Raw genomic sequence first — 13325 nt, 5'->3', positions numbered from 1 at the left:
CTCAAATTTATTTTGCAATCGCCGAGAATCGAACCCGCGACGCCAGTTTCCCAGTCGAGCGTCTACCCGACTGCGCCTTGGTCCCTGCCTACTTGATGATGTGTAAATTTGATGATAGGTGAACACGAAATATATCGGATTTCCATTTGTATTCGTTGATTTCTTCACCAACAAGTTTTAGAAAATCGGTATTTTCTTAAATATTTCGCAACGTTTAAGGGAAAGTGGGAAGAAATTAAAAGTACCTCGGTTCAGCAACAAAGCGCAAAGACAGAAGTTCCCAAGAGGCTTTTTTCATAATCTTTCTTCATAATTTATTTAAATGATATACATGAATACATTAAGTATTTTATAAAAGATTAAGAAAAATTCTTTAAGGTGGTGTGAACATTTGGATCGAATGGATAATGAGAGAATGACTAAGAAAGTATATTTGGCAAACGTGAACGGGAGAACAAAACGAGGACAGCCAAAAAAGACTGGGTACAACCAGATCATCAGAAACTAAAATCTGGCTAAAACATATGCGCGATATGGATAAAATGGTGACATAATTAAATGTTAGATTTGGTTCTATCGGTGTTGATGAAGGAATTGATTTTGTCCCTCGCAGATACGAGCGGCTCCTGAGGCGAGCCAAGACGGAGGACCTCACGGAAGTGTCCGGCATCGGCTGCCTGTACCAGAGCGGGGTGGACCGCCTGGGGCGTCCCGTCGTGGTCTTCGTGGGCAAGTGGTTTCCCTTCAGCAACCTCAATCTAGACAAGGTCGGTCCCCAGCCCGCCAGAGTGAGTAGTCACGCATGCCCGCTCGGCCGCTACGCACGCTAACTCCGCCTCACCTCTCCTTGCAGGCCTTGCTGTACCTCATAGCGCTCCTGGACCCTATCGTGAAGGGAGATTATGTGATAGCGTACTTCCACACTCTCACCTCGGGAGCAAACTATCCTTCTTTTGCTTGGCTCAAAGAAGTCTACAGTATTCTGCCTTATAAGTAAGTACTTTATTTCTCTATCTTCATGGTTCTCTCCAAGTATTCATTTTATGATGGATCATTGTAATTCTAGCTTTGGACAATAACTACTAGTGTATTATTACTATATAGTAATCATTCACTAGGATTACAATCAACGTTTGTTAACGTTGTGAAGTGTGGATATTGAATAAAAACATTAGTTACACTGGAAAGAGATTATCAAGCTCTAAGATTCAGAAGCGGGTATGCATGCTGATTGTATGCTGAGGGACCTGCGACGGCAAAGGTATTTTGTCTAGACTCCGGCAGTCTATTGATTGCTGGCATAGTATCTGACCCAAGTGTTGCCTATAGATAGCTCTAAGATTCAAATGCGGGTATGCATGCTGATTATATGCTGCCCTCAGGTCCCTACCTGCGACAAGAATGGGATATTGTCTAGACCTCCGGCAGTCTACTGATTGCTGGCGTAGTATCTGACCCAAGTGTTGCCTATAGATAGCTCTAAGATTCAAATGCGGGTATGCATGCTGATTATATGCTGCCCTCAGGTCTCTACCTGCGACAAGAAAGGGATATTGTCTAGACCTCCGGCAGTCTACTGATTACTGGCGTAGTACCTGACCTATAGATAGATAGACCTTTAAATAGACGATACATGCATATATGATATATGCATGTGCCATAACATCAGTGCCTTTAACACCTTCCAGCAAAGTTTAAAAGTTATCCTTGAGAACAAATCCCCGTATATCTTTGTCATTATATACTTATATATCTTTCTCCAATTTAATTGATTATTAGAAAAAGCTGTTCTTAGACATAAAAGCTGAGATAAGCATTATCAATAAAATTAAGAAAGGTGTGTTGAGATGGTTTGGACATATGGAACAAATGAATGAGGAAAGAATGGTAAAACAAAATTAAAAGGCTGGAAAAAGGAGCAGAGACCGAGAAAAACTTGTCACGGTTAGGTACGTCAAATACTTTAAAGTACTTGGTCAGGTTAGGAGTGGATATAATTGGCGGGTGAATCGGTATGAGGAGATGTACTAATATGGAAGAGGCGAAGAATGTTTGCAAAGACATAGTGGTGTGGCGTTCTATTCTCTCTGCCTATTCCCCATAGGAGAGTGGTGTGTAATTACAGCAGAAGAAGCCGGAAGAATTGGACTAGGTTGGTCAGCCTTTGGAAAACTCCCTTGAGGACATTTAAACGTTTAAGGAAAAGCAGACAATAGAACCGACAGTTTCTCTAACAGCGTTCAAATGCGCCCAATCAGTTGAAATAGAACATTTTTTGATTATTGCCATTTTATTCTTATACTGGTTTTTATGAATGAAATGCTATCGCTAAATACTTTGGTTTTGTTTTCAGATACAAGAAGAACCTCAAAGCCTTCTATATTGTGCACCCGACTATTTGGACCAAGGTGAATTTTTCCTAAATATATTAACAATGTGCAATTTGTTTTCTGGATGCCAATATTGAGATCTCGCTGATTGTTTGGAATATTTTTGGAGCGAAGCGTTTGCTTTATTTTCTTCTTTTCTTTTTTAACGTATGTTTGTATGGTAGTGACACAGTGTTATCTTGATCGTTAATTGCATGAAAGCAGCTCCGCTTCTTGTACCAGTCTAGGGTGATTAAATAAATACGAGAGCATAAATCATCCATATTTATTTTGACTTCCCTGGGTTTTGAACCCGACCCTAAAGCACGGTAGCCAAACTGACCACTACACTACGGAGGTGGACAAACCTTGTCAACCATTTTCTTTCTTCTTCTTCTTCTTCTTCTTTTTCCCATGTTCGCTCCCTAGGTGGAGCATGTGGCCAACATGAGACTTCTCCAAGTCACTCTGTCATGCGCCATCTTCTTGGCTTCCTCCCAGGTCAGTCCGGCAACTCGAAGTTCAGTAGAATTCAGTAGAGTATAGTCGGTGAATGGTCGTCAGCGGCCTTCCGGGGCGCCGGAATCCTCGGTTGGAAGAAGAGACATGAGGGGTTAATGCTCTCAGGTGGCATTCTGAGGACATATCCCAACCATGCCCACCTTCTCCTCTTCAGGACTTCCAGTTGGGCTGGCGAGGGGCTGTTGGGTTCTTCTCCTCACATCCTCATTCCTGAGGAAGTCACACCATTTTACGCCCAGTATTCACCTCAGGCACCTATTTTCAAAACTTGCCAGTTTCTTGCTCTGTGTTTTGCTGTGCTCTGTGCTCACACCCGTACAGCAGCACTGTTAGGATGCAGGCGTTAAAGAGATGACACTTAGTTTTTGTTGAGTAAAGCAGTGAGTTCCTGATATTGCGTATTTTATTAAATATGGCTCCTGCCATTCCCACCCGTATGTTCAGTTCCTTCTGGACACTACCATCCTCCACCATGAGTGTTCCAAGGCATCTGAAGGTGTCCACTGGAACGAGCGCTCGTCCCTCACAAGTAAGATGTTGGTCTCGGTCCAGACAGGCTGAGTTGCACATGACATTGGTTTTTTGGCATTCACTCTTAAACCTAACCGAGTGGAGTTTATTTGGAGGGAGTCAATTATATCTTGCAGGGCTGCGATCGATGTTTCTATTAGAACTGCATCGTCCGCATATTCTAAATGGCATAGTTTCTGAGCAGGACTCACTGCTATTCCTCGATCCGATGGGATTGACATTCGTAGGATGAAAGTCGAACATATTGATGCAGAAAAACGGGGCTAGTACATAGCCTTGCTTCACCCCAGTAGAGACCTCAAAGGGTAATGCCTCGGTAGTTATCACATAATGTAATGATACATTTACTTTACATGTATGGTTTACTTTGACTTGCTCAGTGGTGTTGAACAATTGCTCTTGACTCTCAGGGTGTAAATGCATGGGTCATCAATTGAATTATCTGAAAACTTACTTGGGGTATCTCTTAGACCAAATGAAAGACTAAGGCATTTTCACAATGGGTTTATTCGAGGTTATGTAGCACGAACACTTATAAATATTACTTAAAACTAATTTTAATACTAGATAGACTGTACCAGACTATTGATTAAAGTTTATGTGTTGGCTGAATTTCTATTAAACTATCCTGGAACGAATTTACCTAGGAATGTGTGATTAAAATGTGCGTGTGACAGTTGTCATCTGTCAAACGCTCTGGCGGAGACTGAGCGAACTCGATGTCAAGATGGCGGCAATTCACAGCTGTCATCTGTGAAACGCTCTAGCGGCTAAAGCAGCAAACTCGATGTGACGTCATCCACTGGGACGATTTGGCGGGTGATGCAGCAAACTCGATGTTACGTCACCGCTCTAGCGGCTGATGGTGCAAACTCGATGGCGTCATCTTTGTCGACATGAGGCTGCAGGAAGATCTCAGAGTTGCGTATTGTAGGCTTTGAAGCCGACGTAATACACGACGGCGTTCCCTTTTTGTTAGGCTGTTTGGCGGGAATTTAAACCAGACGATACACGCGTGCACGTTCTTGTGAGACTATGTCGACTGCATTTCCACTTGGTCCACGTCAGTTCGGATCACAAACTTGCACACTCGAACTAGGAATAGTAAAGTTCAATTTCAATAAATAAATTAAGTTTTCAACGGAAAATAGACGTAGCTCCGTCACAAGACGACAGTCCGCACGACGAGGACGTCCACTCGCCTAGGCCGATAGTCCTGGAATGAGGCGTGGTCCGGGTCGCATGATGAATCGACGGTTAGAAAACCGTTATTTAAGTAGGTCAAAGGAAGTAGAAGTTTAACGGTCGAATTGATCACGTGAATAAATGATGACTCTTTAAATTTAATGCGTAATATCGCAGTTGATATTACAATAACAGCGGATCACCCTGTTTGTGGAAGGTTTTGTAAACCCGCGTACAGACAAATTATCTCTCTCACTTCTTTACGATATTCTTGGTAATCCCAGTTCCTCCGATAATAATAGTTCTGGTATTTGAGATCCTTATTTCATGAAATGGAGCCTCCGTTTACTTTAAGTGTGCCAGTAATAATTGCATCGTATATCTGTTCCGATAACCGAGGTTTGTGTTAGTTTAAAAGGGAATCGATAATACGGTTTCAGATGATGACCTGGTGGTTTACCACATTTATGGCTCCGGCCATCAAGCAGAAGGTGCAGAACCTGCCCGGAGTGGAGTACCTGTACTCCGTCATGGAACCAGACCAGCTGGAGATCCCCGCCTACATCACGGAGTACGACATGACTGTGAGTAGTTGGTCTTCGTATTGATGCCGCCCTGTTTTCAGACTCGGTGTACAATTTGCAGTATCCCATTCCCGCGATATAATATATAATTTATTATAATATTCGGTCATATTTATCTACTGACTTACCCCGACCTTCAGTACTCGGTCCTCTTTTGTGCCTTTTCTACACTGAAGATGTAGAGAACATAATTAAATCAAATTGTTATTTTAATATTGAGTCATGTGTTGCAGATAAATGGTCTCCATTATTTCCAACCAGACCCGTTGAGTACGTAAGAAGAGGACACAAAATGGTAGCGCCATAACAAAAGTGATACTTGTTATAATTATTAAGGACAAAGTTCAAGTGATAGTTTTTATATTCATCGGAGGACTGAAGAGAATCGGAGTGGCGTGAGTGACGAGTGAAGAATTATCGCATAGCAATATCATTCTATAGGTGACTAATATTTTAGTAGGGATTAAAACATTTTAGGTGTAACGTCAGTGAGAGTTATATTACAAAGGCTAGAGTCGAATCGTTGAAAGTACCCCGCTGTTATAAATTGTGACAGTGTAATTTTTGATAAAACAACTTTTTGATGTAAAATTTTTATGTGCGCCGCTTGAAATTGTATACTTGGAAATGCCTAAAATTATTTCAAATGATTTTATCAACGTTAAGAGTTAACCTGTTGTTGATATTTTAGTAAGTTAGGTAAATGATTATATTGATGGTCATGCGTTTTGCACAACCCCTGTATATACACTCGCAGTCCCCATCTGCTACGTATAGTATCACGAGAAAAGGAAACCGTCGGGTCGGCAACTGTGATTCTACTTGGGAGATAAGGTAAGGTGTATTCACGCCAATGAATGCTAACCATTTACTCGGTGTAGAGGTACACGCATGGCATCTATCCCAACTCGGCACTTTGCAGTTGGAAACACGCTTTACTAAACTTATACTTCCACGCTGGATGTACTAATACGAGCCGATAGGAATCATACAAATCCCTCAATGTAGATGAAATGTTTAAACTTTCTATGAATTTAATCAAATGTAATATTATGTACCTCCTTTGAAATGTTACTTTTTGTATTATAATGTATTCTGACTTTCTCGGGTAAGAAAAGTCATTGTTGATTAGAAATAACAAAGCTTATGAAGGGAACTATTCCCACTTGAAGTGATATAGGTACATTATCTGTTGTTATTTACAATGTATCATAGTTATTATAGATTGTTGAAACTGAATATGTTAGCATTTATTCACATCATATGTATTATTACATCAGTCGTGCCAACACGTCAACTTGTGCTGAAAATTGTCTTTATGTGTATTTTATTCAGTTATGTTTCAATGCCTTGTATCCATTCAGATAATTTTGTTTTTGTAGAATTCCATATTTAATAAGGTACTCGAAAAGATAAAGATACTGTTTAGTTGCGTAGCAATTTTTCGACTTCTATGTAGATCAACATATTATCAGAAGGCACAAAATTGTTACACAACAAATTAAGGGGTCTGTTTTTGACTTTTCTTAATGAATCTGTTGGTAATTGTTATTAGTTTATTTCTGTATGTTCTAATTGAGTGAAACTTTTATTTTCTATAATATTATCTGTGTTATATTTTACTGTAGTGCTATTATATTCCGCTTGGAATCGGAATGGTTCATTTTGTGCTGATTTATTGATTAAGATTTGAAAAGACTATGGTTTTTATTTATATTTATTCAACCCCAAGCCTGTGACCCTTGATATAAACGGCCTAATTCTTGTCCAAATCCAACCTTCAATTTGTGTGAAAATACTCGAGTAAACCAATAGGAATCAAATACTTAATAATCTACAGTACTTCTCCGAGTTTTAATTTGTAGGATTTATTTGTAAATGTATCATCCGGAACGTAATTACCTTTTTATTAAATATATGTCGGATGAAATATATTTTTTAAAGATTTAATTTTGTTATTGTAAATCTTTATTTTATTTTTGTTTAAATTACGGTGCTTTACAGAGGGTAGTGAGTAATTTAATTTAAGGAAGTTGATAAATTAGGGTAAGTTTTGACTTTTGACATTTGCAATAACAATTTTTTAGCACGAACGAAGGTAAAAAAATAGGAAAATCCGTTTTTCCTTTACGAATTAAAGAATCTTAACTTTGTACTAAATAATTTTTTGTAAACATGTTGCGCTTATCGAAAGCAGCCGTGCAGGCTAGGGGTTAATTATTATCTAGAAAATAGCAATGACAAAACTCCATATCCACTTTACCAGTAAACGGTGAAAGTGCAGGTGAAGGCAACTGACCGCAAGTTGAGTAGGACAATAGGGCCTTTGAGTAAGTGACAGAGTTCTCTAGTGGCTTCGTGAAGGTCTTTAGGGCACTCCATCTGTGGAGCAGGAACTTGCCCCGTCCTCGTAATGTAATACAATACAAGCAATCACTTTACTAAGGTAATGAATCAATACAACTGGTCGCAAGTCGAGTAGGACAATAGGGCCTTTGTGTAATTGACAGAGTTCTCTAGTGGCTTCGTGAAGGTCTTTAGGGCACTCCATCAGTGGAGCAGGAACTTGCCCCGTTCTCGTAATGTAATACAATACAAGCAATCACTTTACTAAGGTAATGAATCAATACAACTGGTCGCAAGTTGAGTAGGACAATAGGGCCTTTGTGTAATTGACAGAGTTCTCTAGTGGCTTCGTGAAGGTCTTTAGGGCACTCCATCAGTGGAGCAGGAACTTGCCCCGTTCTCGTAATGTAATACAATACAAGCAATCACTTTACTAAGGTAATGAATCAATACAACTGGTCGCAAGTTGAGTAGGACAATAGGGCCTTTGTGTAAGTGACAGAGTTCTCTAGTGGCTTCGTGAAGGTCTTTAGGGCACTCCATCTGTGGAGCAGGAACTTGCCCCGTCCTCGTAATGTAATACAATACAAGCAATCACTTTACTAAGGTAATGAATCAATACAACTGGTCGCAAGTTGAGTAGGACAATAGGGCCTTTGTGTAAGTGACAGAGTTCTCTAGTGGCTTCGTGAAGGTCTTTAGGGCACTCCATCAGTGGAGCAGGAACTTGCCCCGTCCTCTTAATGTAATAACAATACAAGCAATCACTTTACCAAGGCAGTGTTCCGCAAACTTTTTATATTCAAGGTACACCTACCAAATGAAGAAATTTCAGAGGTGCGTATTTACCATATTATGGTAACATATGTTGAATGCGAAATGTGAGCCCACTTAACTGAGCACAGGCAATCAAAATTTGGATGGATTGTGTTATTTTCACAAAAGTAGACGTTTATTTGTCTAAAATGCAGTTTCTTTCTCGGTGATGAACGTATATTCATTTTAGTATAATTATTGTTATCCTGTTGGAAGTGGTAGGTAGTTATTTTAAAACTTTATAAATGACTTTGTTTAGACTGTTGAAATATTTCACCAAAAAGTCAATGGCATATTTTAATGACCTGCGAAACAATATAACACAAATATTGATCCCATATACCTTTACAAATATTGGTAATCTGCTCTTAAATAAGAAATAATATTATTCCTGTTACTATAAATCTGTTATTTCACTGTCAAGTTAACCACTTTTAATTTCCAATTCCTACCAAACTGTCTATAGTTGCCTAATGCAAATAATATTTTATGCCAATTTTATTAATTATTCAATAAATTTTAAACTTTATAAAATAAAACAACTTTATTTTTAACCACTTTTTTATTGGTACATTTTTTCTCCAACCGGTTTCGACGAGAAATCTTTCACTAGTAAATAATAAAATTGAATTTAAAATGTACCGGAAACCTACATATACAGATATAATTATACACAATTCCTCAGACCATCCCACATCACACATAAACTCAGCGTTTCAGTCAATGATCTATAGACTAATAAATATACCAATGTCAAAAAATAACAATTAAATATGATAAAAACAATTGGTAATCCAAATGGATATAATGAAAAATTAATAAAAAATATATTATAATTTTTTGACATCTCATCAAAGATGAAGAAGAATATGGAAGTTTGGGCATTTACGGGGCTGACGACCGTCACAGGCTGGTTTAAGTGATCACTTTACACACGTGTAACATTCACCAATTCTACCCATTATTGACAACCACACTACTCAAATTCATCTTTGATGAGATGTCAAAAAATTATATATGAAAATAACTCCTGTAATTGGAGATAATCCAGATTTTGTGAGCAAGTATTTGGACACACTCAAAATGTTGTAAAAATATATTAAATAAAAAACAAAAACAAACACTTCAAAATGATTACCTTTATAATTTTTTTTATATAATTGAAAATAGAAGGTGGAGAAGATTCCTATACATAAACAATTTTTTGAAAATAATTTTATAGATCTTCCAAACGACATAATACCAGCGTTTTATACGGCAAATAATTTCGGTCAATATTTAAATAATTGTAAAGATGAAGATGATATTTTGGCTTAATCAGGAAGATTATTCAGCGTTCTATTTGGGTAAAACAACGCGCAACTTCAATATAAGGATAAAATAACACATGAGATGCCTGAGTAATAATCATTTTTCCCAATTCGCTAAACGTATATTAAATAAAAAACATTCTTTTAATTTTGAAAATGGCATTGAAATACTACATTCTATTAAAAAAGGTTAACTCATTGTATAATTAAGAGATTTTTAAAATTAAAAAAGAGATAAAACACACTTTAAATATGATTAATAATCAATTGAATTTAAGTAACGGTATTTTAACATTTTCAATATTTTTCCAATTCCTATTCCTAGAAATAACAGTAATAAAAATTCAACATCCCCCACCCCTCTCACTCCAAACCTAACTAAGTTTCTTAAACCACTCACCTAATTATGAATATTTCAATGTTTTAGAATTATGATGACAAGGTTCTTGTCGAAACCAGTTGGGGAAAAAATATACCAATAAAAAAAGTGGTTAAAAACAAAGTTGTTTTATTTTATAATGTTTGTAAAATGTGCCACAAAGTATCTGCGAAAAACATTGAAGAAATTAAAGTTTATATTATTAGCTTAGATTGAAACATGTAAACATTTTCACCCCGAGTTATTGAAATCAATTTAGTATATCTTCATTTTGAATGCCCATGTATTTATTTTCCATATACATATTTTAATTTAATCCGTAATAATTATTATTGTCTAAGTAATTGAAAATAAATTTATTATTTCTCAAATACTTTTTATTTCATTATTCTTATATAAGCAAGACCGAGTGATTTTACGTTTAAATATTAAAAATTACATAAGTAGGTTTGTTGTTTTTAACATTTTTATACATTTAAATGTATAAAAATGTTAAAAACAACAAACCTATTCATTTAAATGAAGGCCAGCAATTGCCATTTTTGAAGTAAAGACTAATTAATACACAGAGTCGTGACTTGAACAAAACTATTTATTTAGGACTGTTTATCTCTGGGACAGCAAGTCGATGTCTCCTATCTTATGGCTATGGTTTTATACTGAGCTGACATATGTCTATTCCCTGAGTATCTAATTATATGTAACTATAAATAATTCACGTGATAGTGTTTAAAGGCAATTCCTCTTTAATCAATTCTTCCTTCTATGGGCTCTCATGTCTTCAGTATTTGTCAGGAAGGTAATCAATCGTCTCCATCGGCTCTGTGGAAGAAACTCACGTGTTAGTATAATCCTATGTATCTGTATGTTGATCTAATCGTACTAAGCTTGAATATATGCTAAACCTGTTTCTGGCTCCCCGGTATCATCGTCTATACAATCACCGTATGCGTACATATTCTTCGGGCGATCATAATGACAACATAATTGGTCGTAGTGACCCGAACAAGGTGATGCTTGGGAACTAAATAGTGGTGGTCCAGGGTTCTGTACCGGTAGTCTGAAACATCATAATAATTTTGTTTAAATGCTGACATTGATAATGCTCATACATTTTGTTACATGTGGAGAAAAGGTCAATAGGTTATGTCTGCAAATGTGCATTAGTTTTGGTTTATGGGAAACAAGCCGTGGCAGTGTAAGAAGAAAGGCATTATTAAATACGCAGTGAGTAATCCTTCTGGACCTTTGGAAATTATTGGAAATTCCGAGCCTTGTTTATTTCCAGGAATCGGCTTCTAAATTCTGATTTTAAAACTGGTAAACAGTCAGTCGATGAACGATTCTTCTTTTTATTTGCACCCCAAGGTGTATAAGGCACTGCGCCGTATTGATGCAGTGTCATGTTGATTGTTCGCTACTTGATAGCAAGCTCTCGTCTCAGATATACCAGTCTAGGGTGATATTGAATAAATATTATAGTGAAGAAACAATAATTACTTACAGACTTCCAGAGGTGCCAACTATGTAATAAACTACCAAAGCAAACTAAAGAGTTGGAATAATTAGTAATTGATTTTATTACAAAAATACAAGGTGAATATAATGAATATAAACCCAACGTGTTTATATTGATTTTAGGCACACGTGGTACAACAGGATTGTAATTAAATAGAAAATATGCAATTCTAAATGGATATGAATACATTTTGGATTTAGTATCAGAAATAGTCAGTCGGATAAAACAAGCAAGAATAGCGCAATCAATAAGAAATCTTGTTTAAAAACAAGAATAACTCTAGTCTGGAGCATACTGTACTGGAGCATCAGGCTGGCAGAAAGGGGGCAGCCAGAGGTGTGGTGCTGAGATGTGGTGCTGCAGGCGCATGTTGGAGATTCATCGGTCGGAACAACGAGGTATTAAGCAGGGCTGGGGAGTCAAGGATGATATAAGACACCCAGGTCTGCTTCTTACGATTGCCAAGGGCATGTGCCAAGGCACAAACTACAGAGGACATGCGCTGCGGTGGCAGTAGGTACGCTGAGTTATAGAGACTGACCATTCGAGAACCAAACCAATCATCACACAGATCATCACACCACCCACAAAGGAAATCAGAATACCACATTCATGTTGTGTGATTAAAGTTATAATTCAGCAATGATTTCCATATTTGATTGACTTACTCATTGTAGAAGTAGCATACTTTTGTGCCTTTCGTATCCTGGCATCCCACCAGGTATGAGCTTGGATAGAGCATCTATAAACAAATATGTTCAATATACAAAGAGGCATGTTCTATCAAATCAATTATTTGTATACTCCCATCACAATAATACAAGAAAAGCGGGTGATATTGGTCCTGCGCTTTATTCATACTGGACTGTCAGGGTGCTAACCAAATTACAAGAAAAGCAGGTGATATTGGCCCTGTGCTTCATGCATACTGGACTGCCAGGGTGCTAACCAAATTTCAAGAAAATCAGGTGATATTGGTCCTGCAAATGGTCCTTGATATTGATAATGTAATTTCAGAAGGAAAAATAGGTACTTTCAATATTATGTGTTGTTACAATTTTATTGTGCATAAGTTAAAAATGTTAATTATAACTAACATATTAAAAGTAATATATTACAATTCCGTAAAAAAAATGTTGGTGCTGTAAAATATTGGTTTTTACATTCAAATGTGGGCAAATTATGCCTTTTTTTAAATTTTGTAAATGACAAACTACCATTTCGTGCCAGTATATGAAATGAACAACATGGATTATAAAAGCATTTATACGGTGATACGGAACACGCATGCGGTATACACGAAATTCGGGGGACTAAATTGAAAATGGAATTTGAACAAAACTGGGCGCAGTCGTCTTTCTAAATTTTAATAAAGTTATCTTACCTAAGCCCCCGTCCCAGCCATATTAATCTGTAATTAAATAACTTTCTTAGTGGAACTCATCATTTTATCTCCCGGTGAGCCTTTTCAGATAACTTGTATTAGAAAATTTACTTGACCTGATATTGAAACGTGAGATGACGCTTTTTAAACGCGGAAACAAAAGAGGAAAATACTTGGAAGCTGCTTGTAACAGTGTAATGTCAATAATGCCAAGCAGTGTTTCACACTGCTAGCGTGCGTTTCCAGCACCTTTACCTGGGTGTATGTGTGACAAAATAACATCTAATTTAAAAGATGAAACTTTAAATATGTCGTCATATCGGAAACACTTGAACAAAAAAATGTTATTAAAAATAAATATGTTTAACTGATTATGAATG

General features: G+C 37.1%; 2 protein-coding genes across 7 annotated transcripts in view; one reads left to right on the top strand and one right to left on the bottom strand.

The window, feature by feature from the left end:
- The window catches only part of Gdap2 (ganglioside induced differentiation associated protein 2), a 109967-nt gene extending 101675 nt beyond the window's left edge, over positions 1-8292 (top strand). For all 5 annotated transcript variants that reach the window (XM_088262709.1, XM_088262707.1, XM_088262708.1 and 2 more), the window contains 5 exons: positions 614-767; positions 854-993; positions 2354-2408; positions 5048-5191; positions 5425-8292. In XM_088262709.1, coding sequence (XP_088118835.1) covers positions 614-767; positions 854-993; positions 2354-2408; positions 5048-5191; positions 5425-5469 — 538 coding nt within the window. In that variant the 3' untranslated portion in view covers positions 5470-8292. The remainder of the gene's footprint in view (positions 1-613; positions 768-853; positions 994-2353; positions 2409-5047; positions 5192-5424) is intronic.
- A 2324-nt stretch (positions 8293-10616) lies between these two features.
- The window catches only part of LOC148307894 (uncharacterized), an 11248-nt gene continuing 8539 nt past the window's right edge, over positions 10617-13325 (bottom strand). For both annotated transcript variants that reach the window (XM_088262711.1, XM_088262712.1), the window contains 3 exons: positions 12230-12303; positions 10948-11102; positions 10617-10864 (listed from right to left, as the gene is read on the bottom strand). In XM_088262711.1, coding sequence (XP_088118837.1) covers positions 10824-10864; positions 10948-11102; positions 12230-12303 — 270 coding nt within the window. In that variant the 3' untranslated portion in view covers positions 10617-10823. The remainder of the gene's footprint in view (positions 10865-10947; positions 11103-12229; positions 12304-13325) is intronic.

The sequence above is a fragment of the Brachycentrus maculatus genome, unplaced genomic scaffold (genome assembly GCF_059751285.1).
Source record: "Brachycentrus maculatus isolate JH-2025_06_01 unplaced genomic scaffold, ASM5975128v1 h1tg000186l, whole genome shotgun sequence".
Classification (NCBI taxonomy): domain Eukaryota; kingdom Metazoa; phylum Arthropoda; class Insecta; order Trichoptera; family Brachycentridae; genus Brachycentrus; species Brachycentrus maculatus.
The sequence above is the reverse complement of the archived record's forward strand: the minus strand, read 5'-3'. Positions and strand labels throughout refer to the sequence as shown.